Genomic DNA, 21,153 nt, shown 5'->3' with positions numbered 1-21,153 from the left:
CACACCCAGAGTCCCTCATTCTTCCAGGAGGACAGAAATGACAAAGATACAGTTTTAAAAATCTTTTTGTTCTGGCTACTTGAAAAATAAGAGCTACTTTGAGACACTACAATAAAAATAATGCCATGATATATTGTTCTGATGAATCTTTTTATGAAACTTACTCTGAAATGTTACTGTGCCATTTTTACACTCCCTAGCTCATTCTATTTTTGTTTCTTGTGAACTTTATAATTTATTTTAAAGATCACATTGTACCTTCTCTTTATTCTGTGACTCTTGAAATAAATGGCCTTTGTCCCAAACCAATAAAATTCTGAGCAGTGAATTTGTTTTATTTTTTTTAAGAGAACTACCATTGGTTTTCCTTTAGAGAAAACTGTTTTTTTACCTGGGTTTGTGCCCCTTGACATCATTATTTCAACTCATTGTTGTTTGAGCTACTTATGGCATGGTAAGTTGGAGCAAAGATTCCCTGCTTCCTCCTCCCCCCCTTTTTAATGAAGTAAGTCCATATTCAGTCAGGATTGGTATTTTACTTTCTGAATTTTTGAGTTCATGTGTTCTTAAAATTAATGGCATCTTGGTGGCATTTCTCATTATATAAAATTGGAACCTCTCAGATGCTAGGAGGCATTGCTTATCTTTGTAAATACACATGTTTCAATTAAAATAGGTACTAAAAATATTTTGGTGGCACTTCAGAACTCCCAATTTAGATTTAATTTAGATTAAAGCACTTATTCTTTTTTAATAAAGTTATAAAATTGATTATTAAAATTGCTTATTGAAGATTAAAAGCAGTAGAGCACTTATTTCCCTCACAAAACAATTTAGTCTTCACTAAGTATGATTTTAATAATCAATTATGCTATTAAAATACAACTGCCATATCGAATCCAAGACTCATTTGTCATAACAGTTGCTATAATTATAGAAATTATACCTAACTGCTTGTATAGCTATAAACCTGTAATAAATATAAATAATTGTCTCCATTAATTCAGCTTGTAGCTACTGTTCTATTAATCTGACTGTTAAGTGGTAATTTGGGGATCTTCATTTAAAATGCCATCTTTCCTCTTCTTGTCCAACTGCCAGAGCCTCACAAAGGCACATCCTACTGTTGATTCCAGAAAGCAATTTATGAGTAAAATGTTTCTCCCCATGAGTAATTAAAATGTGTCTTTAGATGTGAGAGAGACTATCAGAAAAGATGGGAAGAAAAGGGGTGTGGGTGGCAAGGAAGTACATGGAAGATAAGGAACAAATAGTCTTGGTATTGTAGGCAACCAAACAGTAAAGACCTTTTCATTAGAAAAGCTCAATTTGAAATTCACTAGATACATTGAGCATTAACCAATGATCTTTTCCAACTTGTGTTTCTGCAGGGGTGGATGAAGTTACTATTGTCAACATTTTGACAAATCGCAGCAGCGACCAAAGACAGGACATTGCCTTCGCTTATCAGAGAAGGACCAAAAAGGTATTAAAAGGTTTTGTATGTATAGAGGATGGTCTTATTTTAGGATTATGGGGGACACGGGATTACTTTTATTCTTTTTTAATAGTATTTTATTTTCCCCTCAATTATGTGTGTGTGTGTGTGTGTGTGTGTGTGTGTGTATATATATATATATATATATATATATATATATATATATATATATATATATAGTGAAAACTTTGGCATTTGTTTTTACAAAATTTTGACTTTCAAATTTTTCTCCCTCTCTCCTTCCCCTCCCCTCCTCTGAAAATAGTAAGCAGTTTAATATAGTTTATACCTGTGCAATCATGTGAGCCATATTTTCCATATTAGTCTTAGTTGTGGAAGAACAGATCAAAAAGGGAAAAAACTACAAGAAGGAATAAGTAAATTGAAAAAAATATGCTTTGGTCTGCATTAAGTCCATTAGTTCTTTATCTGGATATATAGATAATATTTTCCTTCATGAATCCAGAATTTCTTGACAAGAGTTTTGGATCTTCTTTAGTTTCAAACCAAGGGGTCACATAAGATTGTTGTTAAGTTATTGTCCAAGGTGGTAACACTTGGAATTATGTGGTATTTCTTCTAGTGCTTAGGGAGAAAGGGTTTGCAAAATTTTTCTTTTAGGAATTTGAATTTAATATTATCTTGCCTTTGCATAGAATTATATGGTAAGTTTTAGAGTGAAAGGCACCATGGAGTACATTAAGTCCAACCCCCTTATTTTACAGATGAGAAAACTGATGTATTCAGGGGCACATAGGAAATAAATGACAATTAAAATTTGAACCCAGGACTTCAGACTCCAAAGCCAGTGTTCTTGCCAGGGCACATGCTATCTCATCAATCATCAAGCCCCTCAAAATGACACTGTCCCCTAAAAGACCTACTAGGGTATTTGTAGGTTTTCCAGAAAAACTGCCTACAGAGCTAGCCATTTGATCCACCAGGCTGCTTTTATCAGGGAAGAGATCCACAGGGCAGAGATGCCACTGGTTAAGATGTTTTGTGTATTTTTGTCTGTGTTTTGGAAAAACCAAGCGCTTATTCACCTTTTACTTTGTTATAGTGTTGGCAGTTTTTATTTTTAACGGCTTGCTGTTTTATTTTTAACTTCTTGTTATTTAAAGTTCCTGATTTATTCTTGGGCAGGAAGGTAAATGCAGCTTCCTGCAGCTCACCCTTGACTTCTCCCAAGCAGACTTTTACTCCTAACAGCGATCTAAATGAAGCAAAGGAGCCTGTGCTGGGATGTAAGGGAAATCAAGAATCTGGGGCCCTGTGGGGTTGAGGAAAGACTGGGACTGATGTGACTGTAAGGTTCCTTTGGGAAGTCGCCAAGCCATCGTTATTTGACAATAAGAGGCATAAACAGAGGAATTGGTCCCCTTCAACCTCTATGCATTAAAATTCCTTCTGGGGCTAGTTTTGTTAATCTACCTTCCTAGAGTCTTGTTCATGTTTTCTTTCTTTTGCTCCCTGAAAAGATCTATGAGCAAGTAGAGCTGTGTCCCAGTTAAAGAAGAGACCCTCTCTCTTCATAAAATGTCCTTGTAATTGCTCTTGGGCTGGCACCTTCCGAATGTTATTCTGGAATATGCATGCTAATCTGTACCCCTTTCTTGGTGTGCATGTATGTCACTTGTGGAACTGAAGCGTAGGCCCACTTTTCAAATAGTTGATTGAATGGAGAGAACTGCTTTGCCCAGCCCTGAGTGGAGGAAGGAGGGTATCGTGGGGTCCTCAAATTAGAGCTGAGAGAACCTCCAGTTTGGTAGCCCCTCAGCACAATAGACAATTGAATGTGCTAACTGTCCTCAGAGATGTCACTATGTAAAGGGACAGCTCCTTGTTAGCAACACACAGTGTCATATGGATTTTTTGTTTCTCTTTGTATTTGGGGGGCAAACCTCCTTGATCGTGGCAGGATTCTTTACCTGTCTTTTAGATACCTGTAAGTAGTTGCTTACTGCTACAGAGACAGCCTGTCTCCCTCCCCCTTCCAATCCCCTTTCTCTTTGCTGAGGAAACTTTTCATCTCTGATGAAAAGGATAACAAACAATTTCTGGAGGAAGTACTGGGATCAAAACCATAGCATATCAAATTGGTATCAAACCAAGATTAAAAAAAAGAAAGGACTCTACAATGTGGAGAGACTTTTGTGAGAATGTATTTCTGTCCTTTTCATGGAAAAGCAACAGGATTAATAAATACATCCATAATAATAAAAGTGTAGATGGTGGCAGGCAAACACAGGGAAGGATAGCATGAGAATTAAGTAGGAAGAAAGTCTCTGTTTGTTCCCCAGAGGAGATTATACCCATGAAAAGAGTTTGGTGTTAGAAAGCAAAAAACAATTTTTGCAACAAGGATAATTTGCTCCTCATTTTTAACTGATTTGCATGTGGTCTAATTGAAAGAGCACTCAGTTTGGAGTTGGAGAACCCAGGTTCAAATCCTAGTTTTTACCTCTTACTGTCTGTGTAACTTTGGACCAGAGAAAGCTTTCCTTAGAATTCTTTTAATTGTCCAGTTCAAATCCTGGCCCTAGAGGATTTGGCCAGATTAAGTGGGACAAAGTGGTTTCTAATTGTTCCATTGAATGCTATTAGTAGGACTAGGGCATAGGCAGGAGAGAAGAAAATAAGGAAAAGGAAAAGAGAGACTCATGTAAAGATGGGAACTTCTTTAAAGTTTTAGTTGGGCAGTGCCAACACTGTTGTCTTCATTTAAGCTACATGCCCAAAATACCTTTCCTCTGCACTTAAGCTTATCCGTGAGATTCAGTCTTAAAAAGGGCATCTTTAGCCATCGTCTTTGTGTCCTTTTAGAAGAGCAGAGGGGTTGTTCTTTATTACTAGGAGCTCCAATTTGTAATTTCCCAGTTAATAAAGAAGAAAGAGCTTGCTGACTTTGATTCCCTACTTATAACGGTGGACAGCTTATAGTCTGATGAGATTAAAAGATGAGACTTCATTTGTTGACTTTGGGACCCAGAAGATGCAGGGATTTGGATGATGTCTGTTACTCTTTAGCATAGTTGTAGTTCTGGTCTGTCTTAACTGAATGAATGAGTGGTGTCAGGGCTGATATTGCTGTCCTCTGTAGCCCAGAATCATCGAAGAATATGAAATGGACTTAATTGTATCTTCTTTAGTCTTCAGGATGGACAGGGTCACAGAGAGAAAAAGATCCAGAGACAATTTTTTATTTGTCTTCTGGCTAAAAAGCATCATAGATTCATGAACTTGGAGAAGGGATTCTCTAGTCTAATTAGCCATCTGATTAGCAAAAATGCTTGAACTTCAGGAAGTCCTGAGGATTTCATTGATATTATAATGACTTTCAAGAATGAAATAAAATTTCCCCATCCCTTTATTGACAAAGGGGGAAGTACAGTGTACCACCTACTCCACCTCTCTTTGCACCTTTCCTCTTGGATTTTGAGCAAACTTTTTGAAAGAAGGGTCTCTGGTCTTTGGGTTTCTAGAATCTATGTTGAGAGAAAGGTAAGAGAAGAGAAAAATAAATACTTCCAGCCTTTGTGTGTTTCATCTAGAGATAATAACCTGTCTTAAAAATGAATTCCTTTTACCATTCTTTCAATCATAAGTTTGAAAAGCAATGCTAGCTGTTAACTTTAAGTTCACTATCATTTCCTTTCCTCTCTCACCCAAAAGGAACTTGCATCAGCATTGAAATCTGCCTTATCTGGCCACCTGGAGACAGTGATTTTGGGCCTTTTGAAGACACCTGCTCAGTATGATGCTTCAGAGCTGAAAGCCTCCATGAAGGTAAACAAGCAGATTTAATCTAAATCAAAGTCTGTCATTAATATTGGGAATTACTTTTCTTTTTTTTCTTTCCTTAGTGTAATTAGGTGATTTTCAGTTTTGTTGAATTCTCCCATTTGGAACCTTTTTTTCCCTTGAATGAACTGAAGATATAGGGCCTGGGATTTGTACCAAAAATATTTCTATTCCTTTTTTAAAACTCTAAAGAAAATTTCATGATGCTGAGAAGTCAGTTACCAGCTGCTACTGCTTGGCACCTGGGCAATTGCTATACCATTTGGAAAACTACTTCCTTGATTACACTTCCTTCCTTAAAAATGTTTTGTGATTTTAAAGTAAAGTTAAACACATAGAAGGTCTTCACTGAGGCTAAAATTTCTGCCTTAGTGTTTCATAGATTCACTAGGCCCAGTTCCCTGCTAGTGATTGAAAAAATTGGAATGTAGATTGCTCAAACTTGAAGGGGACTCATTTTCAAGAGGAATCTGAAACCTAGAAAGGACAAGTCACTTGACCAGGGTTAGATTTTATTTGACAGAAGAGCATAGGAACTCAATGGGCTTTTAAGGATTCTTCTGAATTCATTCATTCATTCATTCATTCATGTATTCATGTATTCATTCATTCTATTAATGTTTATTAAGTGACAAACATTATATTATGTGTTTAAGATGCAAAGACCCAGGAGAAATAGTTAGGAAACATCTCATATAAGAGGAGACCCTTGAATGGAGTGTTGAAGGAAATGATAGTAAGGTCAGAAGGGAGTAAAGCCAAGCATGGGGAGTAGTCTGGGCAAAATTGTGGAGATAGGAGAGAAGATGTTAGGAATGGAGAATAGCAAAGAGGATGGTTTGGCTTAAACTTGGAGTATGTGGAAAGAATGGTGCTCTAAAACTGGAGGAAAAGAATTTTAAATGCCCAAGAAAAGCATTTTTACTTTGACATGAGTCATAGGGAGTCATTGGTACTTCTGTGGGGGGATTTCAAGTCATGGATGCACCATGGCTTGAATTATCTGTTTGCTTTTTTCTTGAATATTCAAACAAGATTTCTGGTATGATTTTATTTCAAATTTATTATTATATAGATCTTATCAAATGATAAATGCTTCTAAAATGCTTCCACAGTGCCTGGAAACATGTAAGCTCTATCTAAATGTTATTGTCATCATCCATTTAGCTGCAACTCATACCAACTACTTTTTGGTGTCTGCTGCTAAATAATTATTAGAAGCTTGACAGGAAATTGTACCAAGAGTCATTATAAATTGCATTAATAAAAAAATTATTTCTCTATGTGTATAGATTTTTATTGTAGTCTACTAAAAGATCTGCCCGACCACAAGGTTTTTGGATAATCAAATGCTGCCCTCTGCTGCTTTGAGTGGATATAACTTGTACAATTGAAGAAAAAAGCACATTTCTCATTTTATTTGGTGCTCCAGTGTTTTTGTTGGACTTTTAATATTCCTAAATTGCCAAAAGGCCAACTGTCAGGCATGTCACTGGAGCTGTGACCAGTGTCACAGTTCAATCCTCTTTTTAGGAGAGTAAACTGGAGTTTACTTTCCCTCTTACCTAGGGAAGGTGCATTTCTTGGGGAACAAAGCCTAAAAATATAAAATCCACTATAAATATCTAATTGTTAAAGTCATTCTTCCTTATCAAACTGAAACTCAGCTCAGGAATCTCTCTTCTACTTTCCCTCCTCCTTTTCCTGTTTTTGATCCCTTTCATTCTTTTCCTCCCCCTCCCTTCTCTTACCTTCTCTCGTCTTTCTTCCTTTCTCTTCTGTCCCTCTCTTCCTCTCTTTCTACCTTTTTCACCTGTTTTCCCCCTTCTTATTATTCTCTCTCTTTCCTTCTGTATAGTATCTTTTATTTTCTAATCACTAAAGATTCATCAAAATGACTTAAAGGAGTAAAATTTCAACAAGATTTAATGATCCTTCTTGATAAATATCACTCCTGAAATTTGATCCAGGAAAAACACAGAGGAACAGAAGATTTAGCCTTATAGAGGTTTTTTCTCACCATCAGCCCATTTGGCTGGTTCATACTAAATCTTTTCATCATGAATTCATTTTTACTGATACTCATACTTAACTGAGATCAGAAACTAGACAAAAAAGTTGGAGCAGAACTCGGGACTTATTAGGATTGTTTTCAGTCATTTTTGTAATCTCTCAAAGACACTGAAGGCCACTGAAAAGTAGCACTGAGTGAAAAATCTTTGACCCCTTTCCAGCTCTTTCATTAGTTTGTTGTGACTGACCTGCACACTGAAAACGATGAAATTTGAAATGATGATGTTGACTGAATTACCTTGAAGAACAGTCTACTTTGCCTTTTGGAAGCAACAATATCCCCACTGTGTCACTGTCAACATTGCCCCCGCAGTAGGAATCGTGGGCAGCCTTGTGAAAAACCCAAGCTGTTATTTAGTTTTTAAAGTCTTCCAAGTTAACCCAAGACACATTAAACTCTTTTGATGTTCCAGAAACATTTCAACCTTGAGAGTTCAGAGCCTTCAGAGGTTAAGTCCAAATAATAGAGACAAACAAATACTTTGTAAGGTCCCTGATTTTCTCTCAACCATAAGAATGAGCAAACTTAAAATGGCAAAGGACTTCATTGTTTCAGTCCACATTTCTATCAACCTTAAGATGAAAAGATACTATCCAAATGTGTGTGCTGAGTCACTTGATATCCATTTTCCACTACTCATTTGTGTAGAAGAAGGGATGTTTTGTGAAAGATAAAAGGTGGTTTACTTAGTGCCCTTTCAGTTGGCTCAGAATTTTAGGAAGGAAAATTTTGATTTACCGAATGTCAAAGCCTTAATAAGAAACCTTGAAATCCTGTAGGTAGAGGTGTTAGCTGATGAAATAGATTAAGTTCAAAATTTAAAATTAACCATTGACCAATTGGCCAAGGGCTTAGCACATGGTACTTGAGCATATCTGGGGGGCAGCTGAACTCTAATAGAGTTTAATTAATAGCTGACACTCTTTTCATGTGGATAAGTAATTTTCTTATTGTATTAACACCTTATAATTGATTTACATTTTCAACAGTACTCATTCTGTGTAGTTCAAAGCAATATTTCTATATTCAGTTTTACTTTAGCTTCATAGAATGGCAAGTATTCAAGGACCTGATTATTAAATCTTGACTTTGATCACAAAGCAGGCTTTGAAATACATGTTTCATCATGTCCTTTCAACCAGTCTGGCTAAATCAAAAGTGTATGTATTAAATTTGAATACATCATTTCTCCACTTCTTACTCCTTAATAAAATGTTGGTGTCTGGCTTTATTTGACACTTCATTATTTCTTTTTGCTACTCTAAAATGCCTGAAGAATGCATAATAATTAAGGAGAAGAGGGAACACAAGTATAACATTTTTAACATTCATCCAATTTTTCCTTTAAAGCTTGTTTTGTCATATATCTTTTCCCTGGCACAAAGGCTTATTTGACTCTAACATAGCTCTGGTTGTGGGTGATAACATAACATCACCTATGTTTCTTTTGCTTAAAATGACTGGAAAACACTTTTTTAAGGGATGGAGTATAGCATGAGTATCTGAAGAAAAACTGTCCAGGTTCTTTCCTGGAAAGATAGGAAAATGGGGAAGGAGATAATAGCGTCGATTCAGATTTCTCTTACTAAGGCCATGTGATTCACAAGTTGGTCTGCCAAGGGAGATAGAAGTAACCATATGATTATGTGCCTCAGAACTTGCCAATCTCTCCCTAACTGCTCCCTAACCTTGATTGATGTTCCAGGGCCTTGGCACTGATGAGGATTCCCTCATTGAGATCATCTGCTCACGGACAAACCAGGAGCTCTATGAAATAAACAAAGTCTACAGAGAAAGTAAGTGAGAACCCCGTTTCTGTAATCAAGTTGAACCCTTTCAGCCCAATTTTCCTGAAGATATAATGGAAAAGTGGGATAGTGAGAGGTCCAGAATGAAGTTTTGCTGAATGACTCATGCCTTTGGTTATGCTGTGGAGAAAATTTTAAAAATTTATTAGTTTTGTTTTAAAATTATCCAAACATTTTGCTTCTGCCTCATTTCCTGACTTTGGGGCAATTCTGTGCCTGTCTTCAGGGTGGGGAGAAGGGAAAGTAGATGAAACAAAAATTAATTAATTTTGCATCATTATTAGTAGCTGTATCAGAGGCATGGAGCATAAATGGATATTGGCCTCATGACCAAAAGGACCTGGGTTGAGGTTCTGTCTCTGATACCATGAACAAATTTCTTAGCAGTTGTAGAGGAAAAACGAGATGGTGTAGTGGATAAAATGCTGGACCTAGAGGATTTAAGTTCAAATCCAAGCTCAAACGCTATTTGGGGTCATGGAGAATTGGACATGACTGAAAATGACTAAATAACAATAACAACAAAAGTTATAGAGAAGGGACCATTCTGCATTGGTAGAAAGAACTCTCTTGACTAAGAGTTCACAATTCAAAGAAATCATCTTCCCTATCCCTTGCCCTGTTATTAAGATTTGGTGGGGACTGTTAGGCAGTACAGTGGAGAGAGCACCAGTCCAGGAAGCAGGAGGGCCTGAGTTCAAATGTGACCTCAGACACTACTGTTTGACCTTGGGCAAATTGTTTCACCTCAATTGTTCCCCTCCCCCCCCCCAAAAAAAAAGGATTGATGAGGAAGAACTTAAAAACTTGGATGAAATAATATTTTTGTGGTATATGGAAATTCCACTTGCTGAGGCTATCTGATTTTCTGTGTCACAACTAATTCAAACTTGACTGTTTAAAAGTAAGCTTGCTGATCTTAAATTTGACCCAACCCTGTCTGTCCTTTTTACTAAAAGTGACAAATCAGTTCTGACTCAAGGAGGATAAAAGACTTCTTTCTTAATAATTAGGTATTGATTTAGGGATAGGGTCTGCTGAGGTACAGGATATATCCATTATTCAGATTACGTCAGGCATGTCAAAGTCCTGGCATGAGCCAGGATAGCAGAGAAGGAGGGTAGAGGAAGAGGCAGAAAATGTAAAAAAACAATTGACTTTCTTTTCAAGTGTACAAGACAGAGTTGGAGAAGGACATTATTTCAGACACATCTGGTGACTTCCGCAAATTGATGGTTGCCCTGGCAAAGGTGAGTTTCTCTCAACATATTTCTCTGCCCTTGTTCCTCTAACTCCCTTGGCCAGTCCCATGCCTCATTTTGTGACTGGGAGTGAATTAACTAAATCCTCCAGGGCCTGCTGCTTTCTTGACAGTAGGTTTATACTGTCACTGCAGAGTTGTCATTTTCATATAATAGGATTTCTTATCCTGAGAAACAGCCTGGGCTAGTGGACTTGGGGAACAGTAGGGGAATAAGTAAGTCCTGAGGCCCAACTGGGCTCTGCCAGCCCTTGCTTCAGTGACTTTAGGAAGGTCACTTTGCCTGTCTCCACATGGGCTCCCAAAGCCCCCTCACAGGGTTGTGCCCTCTCATCCAGTTCACTTGAACTCACTCCTTAGGAGAGAAAGGAACAATTAGACACATCTGGGAGGATTTCCACATATGGTCCTGTGCTTAATGTTGTTGGCTGTTGTAAATCAGTTTGAAAATGCAAGTACAAGGCATTGTTGAAATGCAAAGTATTATCACCTATAAGCCTGAATTGTGTTGAGAATGCAATTTAAAAGCCTAAGAACCAGTGGAGGGAATTGAAGTTAGTTTGCTAGGACTTTCAGAATGAAATGATTATTGCTTTGCATTTTGGACTCCCCTACACATCCTTATCGTCCCCTAACAGCCTCCTCACTGTACGTTCTGACTCTAGTCTCCTATCTACACCTCATCCTGGGTATCAGACTCATCTTTCTCAAATGCTACTTTTGTCATATCGAGCCTGTACTCAAGAAATGACATCATCTAAACCTACACTCAAACCTACAAAATGTACATCAAAGTCAAACTCCTTTTTCTCTTCCTCCTCTTCTCTTAATCTGATCCCCTCCCTATTTTCCAGGATTTATTATTCCAGACAGTATATTGAGAAGCATTGTAGTTTGGTGGACAGAGTCAGCCTAAGAGTCAGGAAGGTTCATGTAGTATGTATGTGATCCTGGGCAAGTTACTTTAACTTCCCAGTGTCTCAGGAAACTCTCTAAGATTATAATTGCAGAGCAGATGCCTAATTGCATTATTAGAGGGAGTTTCCTTTTTTTGTGAGTACCACACATCACACAAAAATTACAGATCTAGTTTAAAACATTGCTTATGGGAGCCAGCTCTCGACACATGCTCAGACCTACTTTATCTTGCTCTGCTTTTCTGTTCTATGCATTCTTTTGGGTCTAACACCCATCCCATCTCAATTCCCATATGTTAGGACCTGGAGATATTTCAATATAGTATAGATCTGTCATTGCTTTAGGTATTCCCTTCACTGTTGCAAATCACAACCCCTTTACTATTTCACAGGCAGCTTTTGAAAGTTGTTGAAAGTCTCTTGTTTTACAACCAGCCTGGTGATATAAGCTTTTGGGGTTTCAGAAATGGATAGTGAATAGTTTCTGTCTTCAAAAAGATTATGATATAATGGGGAGGGGGAGTTTTTAATATACATAAATAAATGTAATACAAGCTAGAATGTTCTAAGTATATAGAAGAGGTCAAACAGAAGGATGAGAGATCACTGTTAGCACAAGGTTAATCAGAGGTTTGGTGAAATAGAAAATATACACCTGGTGTGTGCTGGTAAATATTTAACAAATTATTCTCTTGGAGGAAAAGAAAGTGCCCATTACTGCATTATTGATATTCTTCCCATAGCTTTTAAAGTGTAGGTAATCAGGAAAAAAAATAACTTACACCCCGCTTTGTGGTGTTGGCCATTTTTCAAGATGTGAATGCTCACGCCAGGAGCTAGTGCTTGACTCCTAGAACTGACTCCAACCACAGTGAACTTTGAAGGAAGATAAAATATTTTAAACAGAGAGTGACATGGAGGGAATCTGTTCCAGGAATGGGTGTTTGTTCAGACAAATTCATTCAGTTTAGGTAAAAGCAGTACAAGATCAGGGAAAGACTGTAAATTAGTTTGATTGGAATGTAGGAAGTATATAATGAAGTGACCTGGAATGAAAGGTTGGAACCCTACTATAGGTCCTTGAAGTTTATATTTTATCCTGTGAGTCATGGAGAACATCTTAGTCTTTGAGCAGGAGGCTCATATGGCTAACTCATACGGCTTATGAGTTAGGAAGCGACAGGAGAGGTCATAATCGACTTCTAGACAAATGGTAGTCTGAAAAAGGGAAGTGAAGGTCAGGGAATCTAGGACAGTAGTCAGCCTATGTAAAGCTTCCCTTGATGGCTCCATCTCACAAATGTTTTTCTCTTCTCCAGAATTCTTTTTACCTTCTCAACATTCAAATGATTTTGCTTAATTATTCTCCTATTGTTTACTTAATTGGAGTACAGGCTACTTAGGGCAGCTAGGTGATGCAGTGGATAGAGCACTGGCCTTGGAGTCAGGAGGATGGGAGTTCAGATCCAACCTTGGACACTTACTGGTTGTGTGACCTTGGGCAAGTCACTTCATCCTGATTGCCTCATATTCTGATTCCTATCTGGCCACTAGACCCAGATGGCTTTGGAGGAGAACGTGGGGCTGGTGACCTAGCACAACTACTCATTCATGTGCTTCTCATGGCATCACCTCCCTGATGTCGTGGTCTTCTTTGAGAATGAAGGACAAACATCATCTTCATCATCTTCATCTTCATCATCATCATCATCAGCCACTTAAAGGCATCAACCATATCTCAAGAGGCAGTATGGTGTAGTGGAAAGAGAATTAGTTTTAGAATCAGGAAGTAGATTCACATTTGAATTTTTCTAAATATCAGATTCACCTTGGACAAGTCATCTTAATTTCTTTGGGCCTCAATGCCCTTACCTAAGAAATGAAGAGGGTGTACTAAATGACTCCTTCCCCTCTTGTCTTTACTTATGTGCTCCCCTTTCTTCATCATAGTGAGTGTTTGTTGATTAATCCTGGAGAGATCAGAAAATAGTACCTTTCCAGGTTAGGTCTGTCAGCAACTTCTTGTCTCCTCTCCTTCCTCTCACTATTTTAAAAAATATTGCTTATAGTGAGTGACTTCTGCTTGAACTTGAAAATGTAGATAGCATTTATTCAAAGTGAATGTTTAATTAGCACATAAAAGCTTATGGGAGAAATTGTCATTTGTTTTAAGTTTATGATAAATGTATTTTTATATGCGATTTTTTTTTTTTTACAGGGAAGAAGGGCAGAGGATGGTTCTGTGATTGATTATGAGCTAATTGATCAAGATGCTCGGGTAAGTGACACTACAGCCAGTAATATTTTTGCTAGGAGTGCCTTATTAAAATATATTTGCTGGGGTGGCTAGGTGCCGCAGTGGATAAAGCACCGGCCCTGGAGTCAGGAGTACCTGGGTTCAAATCCAGTCTCAGACACTTAATAATTACCTAGCTGTGTGGCCTTGGGCAAGCCACTTAACCCTATTTGCCTAGCAAAAACAAACAAACCCTAAAAAAAATGTATTTGCTGCAAAGATTCATGTAAATATAATAATAACAATTAGCATTTATATTACGTGCTTTAAATTTGCAAAATGCCTTTTTTTTGAAGCAGATGTAAGACTTCTTTAAAATACAAGATTTTGGGGCAACAAGGTGGTGCAGTGGATAGAGCACCGGCCCTGGAGTCAGGAGTACCTGAGTTCAAATCTGGCCTCAGACACTTAATAATTACCTAGCTGTGTGGCCTTGGGCAAGCCACTTAACCCCATTGCCTTGTAAAAAAAAAACCCCACAAGATTTTTACTTAAAAATTAAATATATGACATGAATCACTCAGGAGGAGGTGAATAATGAAGATGTAGATGTTTTCAAAAAATTATTCAGGTAGATAGCATTATTATGTTTTTTATTTTGTAAATGATCTAGACTTTTTTTCCTCTCTTCCTTCTTTCACCTTTCCATGGCACCTCCTTCTTTCCCTTCCTCCCTTGCTTCCTTTCTTCTTTTTTCCCCCCTCTTTCTCTCTTTCCTTTTTACTTTTCTCCCTTTCATCCTATTCCCAGCCTTCTCTGTACTTATGTATCTTATTTATTCCCACATATTACCCCTGGATATTTTGAAAGTCTGCATCTGGACTTGTAAAATTTCCAGTACATGGATCCCTTTGGCAGTCTGATGAAGCCTATGGATCCCTTCTTTAAAGTTATATTTTTAAATACATAAAATAAAACACAAAGATTTGCAAAGGAAACCTATTTACGTGGAATTTAAAAAAGTTCACCTAGCATCCAGGCTAAGTATTCCTGTTCTAAAAGTTGAATATCAAAATTTGAAATATTCATAGACATTTGAAAATAACAACTATTCTATTGAATATTGAAATTTTGCCTGCTCTATGGTTTCAGAGGCAACTAGATCCCAATACTAAAGATCTCCCATGAGCTTGGTGCCCAGAGACAATTCACTAATGTTGACAGGTCCTTATATTGACAAAGGGACTAAGGGAAGTCCCATAAAAAAAAGGCTGATCAGTGTGTTACTATTAGAATTTGCTCACTACTATTCACGTAGACAGGGGCAGCTAGGTGATGCCACAGTTCACAGAATGCTGAGCCTGGAGTAGGGAAGATATCTTCTTGAATTCAAATCCAGACACTTACTGGCTGTGTGACCTTGGGCAAGTCACTTAACCTTCTTTGCCTCAGTTTCCTCATCTATAAAATGAGTCGAAGGAAGTGGCAAACCAGTCCATTAATCTTTGATCAAGAAAACCCCAGATGGGGCCACAGAGAATTGAATATGACTGAACAACCCAAATACATGTGGATGAAAGTTCTCTAAGGAAAATCATCTGTAAGATCTGCATTCTTCTTGTGAATGAATGATGGGTCACTTCATGAGCACTGACTAAGTGCTTACTCTACTTCAGATACTGTGCTAAACACTGAAGATTTCAAGAAGGGTGAAAATAGTCTCTGCATTCAATGAGATTTCATTTTAAAGGGGGAGAGAAAATGAAATTAATGAGCTCCATCCAAGATACTATAGAAAGAAACCTTTGGGGGATTCTGCTCCCATTTCTTGGGGGTGGACAGGGAGGAAGGACTGGAGAATACCACTTCTGAGGGTGGCACTGGAATTCTGCCAGGACGAGGGACCCAGCAGGGAATGAATGAACCCACTGATGCCAGTTGTCAGTTTTGAGTTGGGTCTGCAGCAGAATGAGGCTTTATTCTGGTTGACTTTTTTGAAGATTTTTTAAAAATTTAACATCTGTATTAGGTTATTATGATGCTTTGCCTAGGGATGCTTGAGTTACTCCTGCCTTGATTTGCCTCTAGGAACTCTACGATGCAGGAGTGAAGAGGAAGGGAACCGACGTCCCCAAGTGGATCAGTATTATGACTGAGAGGAGTGTGTGCCACCTCCAGAAAGGTACTGGGCCCATGTCTTGTTATATTTTGTCCTCAAGACCTATCTCACATGTGCTTGTGATGCTAGGGTCTGGGGGGGTGGGCCATGGTGAGGCAGGATTTTGGGGCCATCATTCTGACCCTCTCTTCTGTCTATTCACTCTCACTCATTTCCATTAATCAATCATTAAATAGTTATTTAGGCACCCACCATCTATTCACACCAGCCACACCATTTTTGGCCTTTTCCACCCAAAACGTGTTAGGTATCAAAGTTACTTTGGCCTCTTTTCCCTTTCTTTCCATTTTTTCCATTTTTAGTACCTTGAATAAACTATTCAGTATATAAGTCATAAATATAAGAAAACATTATCAGAGAGAAGCAGCGTGTCCAAATGGATAAAGGGCTGAACCTGAAGCTCAGAACATCCAGCATTTAAATCCACCCTCCAACATTCACTAGCTGGATCTGTTGGGCCAAGTCCCTTAACCTCGGTGAATCCTTTTGCCCTCATTTATAAAATGAGGGATTTGGACAAGATGACTTCTGAGATATCTTTCAGCCTGAACTCTGTGATCCTGTGCTTTTTTTCTTTTACCTTCCTACATATATATTGAATTAACTGCTCTCACCCTGCACTGAGCTTGGTTTTTTGGTAGAAGTGGGATGGGTGAGTGAGCTTTTAAAATCAGAAATTACTTCAGATCTTTCTGATAGCAGAGCCTTTTAATGAATCTACCTATGATTTCATTAGCATCGGAGTCCCCCCTTCTCTGTATGCATGGATGCAGGTCTGCAACCTTTCCTGTATCTGAGTTTCCTAGGACTTTAAGAGCTAAAGTGGTCATCACCTAGTACCTGTCAGGGACAGGTCTTGGACTCAGTTGGCTCTCTGTCCACTACCCAGTTGAATATACACATTTTGAGAGCAGGAACTATTTGTTTTTGCCTTTCTATCCCCAGCATCTCATCTAGTCCCTGGTACCTAGTAGGAGCTTGATACTGCTGCCTCTGTACCCCCAGGATGTGACTGTTGATTGATAATTTTGGTTTGACACATTGAAGGCTTCTGTTCTTCTAATTCCTTTTGTCCTTCTTACAGTATTTGAAAGGTACAAGAGTTACAGCCCTTATGACATGTTGGAGAGTATCAAGAAAGAGGTCAAAGGAGATCTTGAAAATGCCTTCCTCAATCTGGGTAAGCAAATATTTATTCCATGGCTCTGTTTTAGCTTTCCCTGAACAGTCCTAAAGTCTTAATACTTAATCAGCCCTACCAATTTAGATGGGTAATTGGAAGTTCTTGTATTGAATGTGAATGATTTCTACACTGAAGAAAGAAAAAAGCTATGATTTAGGAGCTTTCTCCACTGTGGCTTTGTATAATCAACATCATCATCATACTACCTTATATTATATGTATTGCTTTCCATTCCTTAAAGTATTTTTATGCCCATTATCCATATTAATTTATGGGTATTATATAAGGACATGAAACTAAAAGATACTTGTTTTAGGAGGACCAGGAAAAACTTGGAAGTGGGGGTGGGTAGGTGGAGGAGGCGGGGGGGGGGGGAATGATGGAAAAAGAAGAGAAGAACCTATTATTGAAAGAGATTTTCACTGTTTTTACATCACCTGTATCCCTTGTTTTTGGACATCTTTAGTGATTAGTGTCAGTCTTGTGATAAACATGTACAATTTTTCTGATTCGCATCAAACATTCCTACTTTAAAATATATTTTAGCAAATCAAACCTATTTTGTATTATACTCCTTTCTAGTTTACTCATCAGGGCTAAGACCATTTTACTCTTAGGTTTTGTAGATAGATAAATAGTCGCACCAAAAGTCTGACAGTTTCTTTTATCTGCAGTCCAGTGCATTCAGAACAAACCTCTGTATTTTGCTGACCGACTTTATGATTCCATGAAGGTAAGAGCAACTGATTCATTTCAGAGTTCTGCTACTTGGGCTCTCTTCTTTTCTTAACCCCAGTTTTTTTTTTTTTTTTTTTTTTTGTAATTTCTCAAAAAGTATGATGCCTCTGATAAAGAAAGGGGACTCACTGGGAAGAACCAGAAATTGGTTTTCAGCTCTTGTGTGTTTTTAACATGTCATACAAACTATAGCTATTCCTTAAGCTATAATGAGTGGTATAGTGTTTATAAAATAAATTTATTAAATGTACGTGAAAGAGAGAGGAAGTATCTTGTAGGTTCTTAGTCCCCTGCCTCCCTATTGCACAGAGTAAAGTATAAGTTCTCTATTGCTGTTCAAGGTTCTCTGTCATGAGACCCCAAGTTTTTAGACTTATCCATCATTTGTGCCTTATAGGTCATGAATCTTTGTTTCATTCAATCTACTCTATTTGCTGTTCCCAGATATCTTAGGTTTTCTCACACTTTTGCTGGTCTTTTAGCTTGAATTGTCTCCACTTCCATTTCTACATATCAGAATCTTCCCCATCTTCTGAAACCTATAAACACGCATACCTCTTCCTTTTTAAAGCTTTCCTTTATCACCTTAGAATTTCACTTAGCTAGATATGAAGTCTTCCTTTTTTGAACTCCTGCAACATTTACTGTTGATTTTACCCATATACCCCATATCTTATTTTCCCTGTTAATTAGATTGAGTAAGATTCTCAGGGCAGAGACAACGATGTTTTATATCGGAGTGGGTGGGGTGGGGGTGGGGTCTTCTGTGTCTGCCATATTACATGGCATCACATCTTAATAATAGGCTCTCAGAATATATTTGTTCAAACAAGGAAGGAATTGAGGTAGAAAGGTGGTGCAGTAGATAAAGTAATTTCCCTGGAGTCAGAAGGATCTGAGTTCAAATTTGGCCTCAGACACCTAATGGCTGTGTGACACTTGGCAAGTCATTTAACCCCAGTTGCCTCCAAGATAAAAAAAAAATCAATGAATGAATGCAGTTTAATCCTGTCATGCTTGAAAAATGATTTAGCTATTATATTTGTCACCTCTTATAGGACAGAGTCTTTTGTAAGGGACCTAGTACCCTTCCATGGGCAAGCAGACCCTTATAAATTGTTTTATTTATTTATTTTTTTGATGATAATGTTTTCAGTGAATTGTAACTTCTGATTTAAATTTGATTGTAGGGCAAGGGGACCCGTGACAAAGTTCTGATCAGGATCATGGTCTCCCGCAGTGAGGTGGACATGTTGAAAATTAGATCTGAATTCAAGAGGAAATATGGAAAATCTCTGTATTACTTCATCCAGGTAAGTCTGGAAGTGTGTACCTCTGACCTGCTTTGTATGTTTTCTGAGAGCACTTTTTTTGCTGGATTGTCATATGGACTATCTAGAAAGGTAGCTGAAGATTGCCAGTACACTTTTTACTTTGGAGTAAATTGTTTTATTTCATTCCATCCTCCTCTTAAACATGAGCAATTTTCTTTGTGGATCTCAAAGTTTTTCCCTGACAGAGTCTCATAGAGAGTAAATAAGCTCCATTTTATTGAAAATACAAATATAATCTAAAAAACATAATTTTTTTGTATAGTCCACATTCTAATTCTTTGGAAGCCAGACAGATGACAATTAATTTCTATTGTGGACAACAAAAGGACCAAACCTTCGTGAAGGATATGCCATTAGGGTAGCATCTATTTGGCTATATCTATACTCCTTTACAGTGATAATTGAATTTAATAGTAATGGATCTGGAGGCATTTCAAGCTTCTCAGATGGCTTCTGGATCATCAAAGACAGATTCATTACATTTTGGGTATATTTTATTATTTTCCAGTGATTTGGAAATTTGTAATACCATATGGCATCATGACAACTCTCATTTGGCCAGACTATTAAGTCTATCAACTTGCAAATATCCTATTTCATGACAAATCAGAACATAACCTCATTATTTTTAATGAATAGGAATTTTAATATATAAAGGAATAATACCTTTGTATTTTTGTGGTACTTAGACAAACTTTATTAAGTGCTCTTCCTGGAAGATTCAGTATTTTTTTAGTACAAAAATTAATCCAGAGAAATTTGGGGATGAATAGTATACCCAGGTCTTATTTTAGAGAGTTATAAAATTTTCATTTGAATTTAGGAAGGGATTATAGAGTTAGTGACTGTCAGTTTATCCCAGAAATGAGTCTAGAAATCCACCTTCAGGCACAATTAAGAGAGAGCAAAAAGGTCTCTATTTGTGACCCCAAGATCTGATGAGGAAAGCCCATCATCATTAACTGACTTGGCTGCCCTAAGAACAAGGCTTTTTTTTTTTTTTCCTGCTGCATGAGATCATGCATGTTTTCAGTTTGGAGCATTCACCTTAACCAGTGTGTTAGGAATGAATCCCAAAGCTGAAGGACTTTCATCCTCCTCTGCCAACTTCTCATTCATCTATCTTGGGCATAATCTCTGTGGCCTAGTTAAATGCTGATAGGTTGTGAAACATAAATTTAAAAGAATTTCTCTGGCTTTAGATTATATTTATTTTCCATTCTTTATTCCTTAAGGTCTTTAAATACTAAACTGTCCCTTTTATTCATGCTCTTATCAGCAAGGACAGGAATTGAATAATGCTGTAGAATAGGTTTGAGCTCATGCCTACTTCCTGAATGGAAGTTCCTTATTTGAGATACTCTTATTGGTTTGAAATGCATTATGACTACTGACCTTGTTTAGCTGTGTGAGGGAGGAGGGTCTATAGCTAGGGTATTTTTAAGACAATTCAAAGAACCTTTATTGTGTCCTAAAATCTTTTTTTTCTCTTTCATAATAATTGTAGCAAGACACAAAAGGAGACTACCAGAAGGCCCTCCTGTATCTCTGTGGAGGAGATGACTAAATGCCACATGGAAAGAGATGACCAAAGCAGTTGTAATAGTCAGAAACAATGCTTTCTGCTCTTCCCCCTTGTAATTTTAGAAAATCAACTTGTGGTAACTTGCAACTAACAGTAACTCGTATTAGTTCTTATTAGGGTGATGTTATTTGCTTTTGTATTTTCTAGTTTGTGTATGCCTTGCTCGGCTTCCCTTAAGTTTTCTTTTCTTAGCCAAAGGAATGAACATTCTAAAAGAATGAAAGTGAATTTCTGATGTGAAACATTTAGCTTCTTGTGTATTGTGTCTTGACAAATAAAGTGAATTTTTACTTTAAAAACTAGTCTTTTCATCTTTGCTTTCAAATACAGAAATTTAAAACTAATAGATAACCTTTTAAAAGGGATTGTTCAACAATATTGTTTTCTTTAATAAGTGATCCTGGGGGTAAGTCATTGTCTGCCACAACACCCTTGCCCCCCCCCACACAATTTTTATATAAGGTGAAATCTGGTATAAATAAACATCAAGGATAGTTATGAAGAGCAAAGATGCTACAAAACTTGGATATGGACTT

The 21,153-nt window shown here is 37.5% G+C and overlaps 1 protein-coding gene across 3 annotated transcripts in view; it reads left to right on the top strand.

Moving 5' to 3' along the window:
• Window positions 1-20,916, top strand: part of ANXA2 (annexin A2) — a 57,874-nt gene extending 36,958 nt beyond the window's left edge. For all 3 annotated transcript variants that reach the window (XM_074234281.1, XM_074234279.1, XM_074234280.1), the window contains 10 exons: window positions 1,392-1,486; window positions 5,174-5,287; window positions 9,082-9,172; window positions 10,355-10,434; window positions 13,581-13,640; window positions 15,687-15,780; window positions 16,862-16,957; window positions 17,635-17,693; window positions 18,889-19,011; window positions 20,540-20,916. In XM_074234281.1, coding sequence (XP_074090382.1) covers window positions 1,392-1,486; window positions 5,174-5,287; window positions 9,082-9,172; window positions 10,355-10,434; window positions 13,581-13,640; window positions 15,687-15,780; window positions 16,862-16,957; window positions 17,635-17,693; window positions 18,889-19,011; window positions 20,540-20,599 — 872 coding nt within the window. In that variant the 3' untranslated portion in view covers window positions 20,600-20,916. The remainder of the gene's footprint in view (window positions 1-1,391; window positions 1,487-5,173; window positions 5,288-9,081; window positions 9,173-10,354; window positions 10,435-13,580; window positions 13,641-15,686; window positions 15,781-16,861; window positions 16,958-17,634; window positions 17,694-18,888; window positions 19,012-20,539) is intronic.
• The last annotated feature ends 237 nt before the right edge of the window (window positions 20,917-21,153 follow it).

This window comes from Macrotis lagotis, chromosome 4, assembly GCF_037893015.1.
Source record: "Macrotis lagotis isolate mMagLag1 chromosome 4, bilby.v1.9.chrom.fasta, whole genome shotgun sequence".
Lineage (NCBI taxonomy): Eukaryota > Metazoa > Chordata > Mammalia > Peramelemorphia > Peramelidae > Macrotis > Macrotis lagotis.
Note: the sequence above shows the minus strand (reverse complement) of the source record. Positions and strands in the feature narration are given on the sequence as shown.